Consider the following 3,583-nt stretch of genomic DNA (forward strand, 5'->3'; position numbering starts at 1 on the left):
TCAAATGTATTCAGCTAGCCACGCGGCACCAGTGTGTTGGCTCATGCAGATGCGCCGTGTTTGATGGTTTCGATGCTCGACAAGCAGCATTGCATCATCTTGCCAGCCACCCACCTTGTCAGCCAGTAGGCGCACGCGGCCTGGGGGCTGTTGTGGTGCGTTGTCGCGGCAGGCAGGAATTGGGATTTTGGGATACTTGGCGCTGCAGGAGAAAGTAGAAGGCGCACAAGGAGAAAGTGGGAGTCGGCAAATTTGTGCCCTACAAAGCGACCAAAACAACCTAAACCAAAACTTTGCGGGTTATGAACATGTGCACAGGTGTGTGGATCTGCACAAACGTTGCAATGGCATTTCATTCTGTGCATTCGATGGCCCCAGCTGAGGCCGCACCTCACGCGAGCGCAGGTCCTCCGCCCCGCCCCCGCCCCAGCCGCGCCCAGACCCGCCAGCGCCGCCGCCCGCCAGGCCTCTTTTTGGGGTCAAACGTGCCGTGCCGCCCGCCGCCTGGCGGCCGCCCCCGCGCTCAAGCGCTCATGCGCCCAGCGGTGGCGCGAGCGGCCCCGGCGGCCGCGTCATCAGCACCGCGTCGGATTCGTCAGCATAGTACCGCCGCCGCCGCCCGGCCTCGACGAACCCCAGCCGCGTGTACAGCGCCAGCGCCGCCGCGTTGCCCGCGCGCACCTCCAGCGTCGCCGGCGCAGACGCGTCGCAGCTGCGCGCGTCGGGAGGGCGCGGGGCGCCTGCTGCGCGCGTGGCCCAATTCTTCGGCGCCCCCGTGCCCAGCCCGCCTCATCCCAAGCGCCCGTGCATGAGACACCCGCAGCATCATCCCCCAGCCCCGACCCCAGCCCGACCCTCCCATCAAGTGACCACCATAACCCCAGCCCACGCGCCCAGGGCAGCAAGCCGCGCCCACTCACCCGCAGTCCGCCATCAGGCGCGCGAGCAGCGCCGCGCCCAGCCCCTTGCGCCTGTGATCTGGGTGGACCGCCAGCTCGAGCACCTGAAGCTCTCCCGCCACCAGCCAGCCGACCACAAAGCCGGCCACCACCCCATCTGGCGGCGCCGCGGGCGAGGGTGGCGGCGGCGGCGCGGCGGCGCCGGGGGCGTGCGGGGCGGGCGGCGGCGCGGCGGTGGCGACGAGGCAGCGCGCAAAATCGCGGGTGACCTCGGCCTGCGGGGGCAGCACTTGGAATTGTGGCACATGGTTGCTGCAGGCGGTGCGTGCGGCGAAGGGCGGATGGGTGGCGCGGGTCAGCCCAGCCTGTGGTGTCGTCGTCGTTGCCACGCAACAGGGGAGGCGTCAGGCGTTCCCCCCTCTTTCCCCAAGGCACCTCGATATCGGCCGCGCTCCACTGCGCCGAATCGCCGCCGCACAGCTGCTCGATCTCTGCCAGGAACGGGACGTCTTCTGGAACGGCTGCGCGCACTGCTGCAGCTGCCGGCGCCGCAGCGCCCGCGCCAGCTGCCGCAGTGGTCCAACGGCGTCGACAACGTTGACAGGGATCGGGGCGCACGCGATGAGGGATATGCATTTCTGGTTTTTGATGCCTAGTAATGGTTTTGTCTGCAATCAGCAACCACCCTGCCGCGGGGTTCGCATGAAGTTGCCTGAATGCCATTGTGGAGGAACCAAGTGCACGGTCGTATTGTACAAAGTGGATGAAAATGTGGTGTGCGGTAAATGGTCAGCCAGCGTGGCTGTGCCCGCAGATCAGATCACACAAGCCAGCCACAACGAAGCAATCGGAGAGATGCTGAACATCTCGTGCAAGTACCATAGATTTTACATGGTATCCACCCCTGCAAGCCTATTCGTGGCAATGTACGGTGCGGCATGCTGCAGGGGCGACGGTGCATGCCCCTTCATTGACTGGCGTTGACCAGGCTGAATCGCTCCACACCCCATGCAGACCCCACCGCTGCGCAAGCGCTCACATGCAGCCGCCCTTACTGCCATATTATGCACGTCACACCACCCTCCTAGGCACGTGTAAGCACAGCCGTGCCCACAGCCGCAGACGGGTGGTTGCTCCACCGTCACAGTGCTTGCTTGCATGCAGCCCTGAGCTGCGTGCGCGGTGCACCTGCGAACGGCATGGCGTCGCCATGTCCACCCATTCAAGATACTTACACACTGCAGGGCCTTACTCGGGGCAAAGATGCGCATGAGCTTTCGCAGGCGCTGCACGATACAACAGTCAAGAACAATGCAAGCGTAAAGGGCCCCAGTCAGGCCGGCGTTGCTCCAAAAACGGTCAGCATGGTGGGAACCCAAAAAAGTGCGGGGACACTGCCCCAGATGTCGCGATCGAGCAGCGCGGCGCCTGGGTGGGGGCCGCACGCAGAGCCACAAACCATGGCGCCGCCGCGCGCGTCCGCCGCGCAGGGGCGCGGCCGCCGCGGCCGAGCGCCAGGCGTACGGCGCTCTGTCAAAGGCTTCCCAGCTGTGCGAGCGGCCACGCACGATGCAAGCCCTCGCGCCTTCAGGAATCTCTTTGGCCGCTGCCGTCCGGCGCTGGGACTATGTGATGGCATTGGTGAATAAAGGATCCCAAAAAAAGAGGGATGCAGGCAAAACTTCCAAGGTGAAAGATACGCTGCCATGCTCAGAAGGGCGAAAAGCGCAACGCACGCCGCTCAAGGCTGAGCGAGGAAGCCGTCTGCACGACATGCACAAACGGTGTCGCGCGGCATCGGCGCGCGCACTAGGCAGGGCAGCGCGCAGACGAGCACGCGCCCCCGCGCCGCGGCGCGAGGCAAGGCCACGGGCAGGGCGGGAACCCGCAGGCGGAGCGGCGCGCTGGGGCGCGCACGCACGAGCAACCTCGGACTCTTGCAACCGCGGCTAACATGACTGGGCCGGCAGGCGTCAATCCTGCCCCCACGGGTGGTCCCCTGAACTTGTGCTCGCCGCCGCCCCGTTCGCGGCTCGGATGTGGGGGGTCACCGCCGGAACAGCGACGCCTGCGCGGCCGGTGGGCACGGCAAGGGAAGGGGCGGGAGTTGTGGGGTGGGGGCTGTGGGGTGGGAGCTGGGGTTCCGCAAGCGCTAGTCTGGGAAAGCTCAATTGTGGGACAAAATGCTCAGCGGCCCTCGATCGGGCGAGCGCCCCGCGGCGCCAAGCAGTCGGACAGGCTCTTTCAGCGTGAAGCCGCTCCGAGGCGTGCGCCGCGCCGCGCTTGGGGCGGCGTTGCAGAGGGGGTGGTCACTCACGAATCGCGAGATCTTTGGCTTCTCCTTCTCCTTACTGTCGTCTGCGGCTTGCTGCTGCTGATTGTTCGCCGAGGGATCCTGCGGTGCCTGGCCCCCTCCCGCCGGCTGATGCGCGGACCGCAACCCAGGCGATGCAGTCTGCTGCGCAAACTGCCCGGGCGAGGCTGCCTGCTGGCCGTATCCACCCGCCGCTGGCTGCTGCTGCCCTTGCCCCTGCCCCTCCAGCCGCATCTGCTGAGCCGTGGCCGCCGCCGCCTGCAGCTGCTGCGCCAGCTGCTGCCGCGCCGCGGCCGCCTGGCCCAGCGGCGGCGGCGGCTGGGCCGCCGCGGGGGGCGGGGAAGACTGCTGCAGTGTCTGCGCTGCAGCT

The 3,583-nt window shown here is 67.0% G+C and overlaps 1 protein-coding gene across 1 annotated transcript; it reads right to left on the bottom strand.

Annotated features, from left to right (window-relative positions):
- Positions 1–531: 531 nt before the first annotated feature.
- On the bottom strand, positions 532–2,170 carry MNEG_14120 (ribosomal-protein-alanineN-acetyltransferase; the record flags this gene model as incomplete). Its single annotated transcript, XM_014037408.1, has 3 exons — positions 532–712; positions 921–1,174; positions 2,135–2,170. 3 exons carry the CDS (start codon positions 2,168–2,170, stop codon positions 532–534), a joined length of 471 nt encoding a protein of 156 aa, XP_013892862.1.
- Positions 2,171–3,583: the final 1,413 nt, after the last annotated feature.

The sequence above is a fragment of the Monoraphidium neglectum genome, assembly GCF_000611645.1.
Source record: "Monoraphidium neglectum strain SAG 48.87 unplaced genomic scaffold scaffold04267, whole genome shotgun sequence".
NCBI lineage: Eukaryota > Viridiplantae > Chlorophyta > Chlorophyceae > Sphaeropleales > Selenastraceae > Monoraphidium > Monoraphidium neglectum.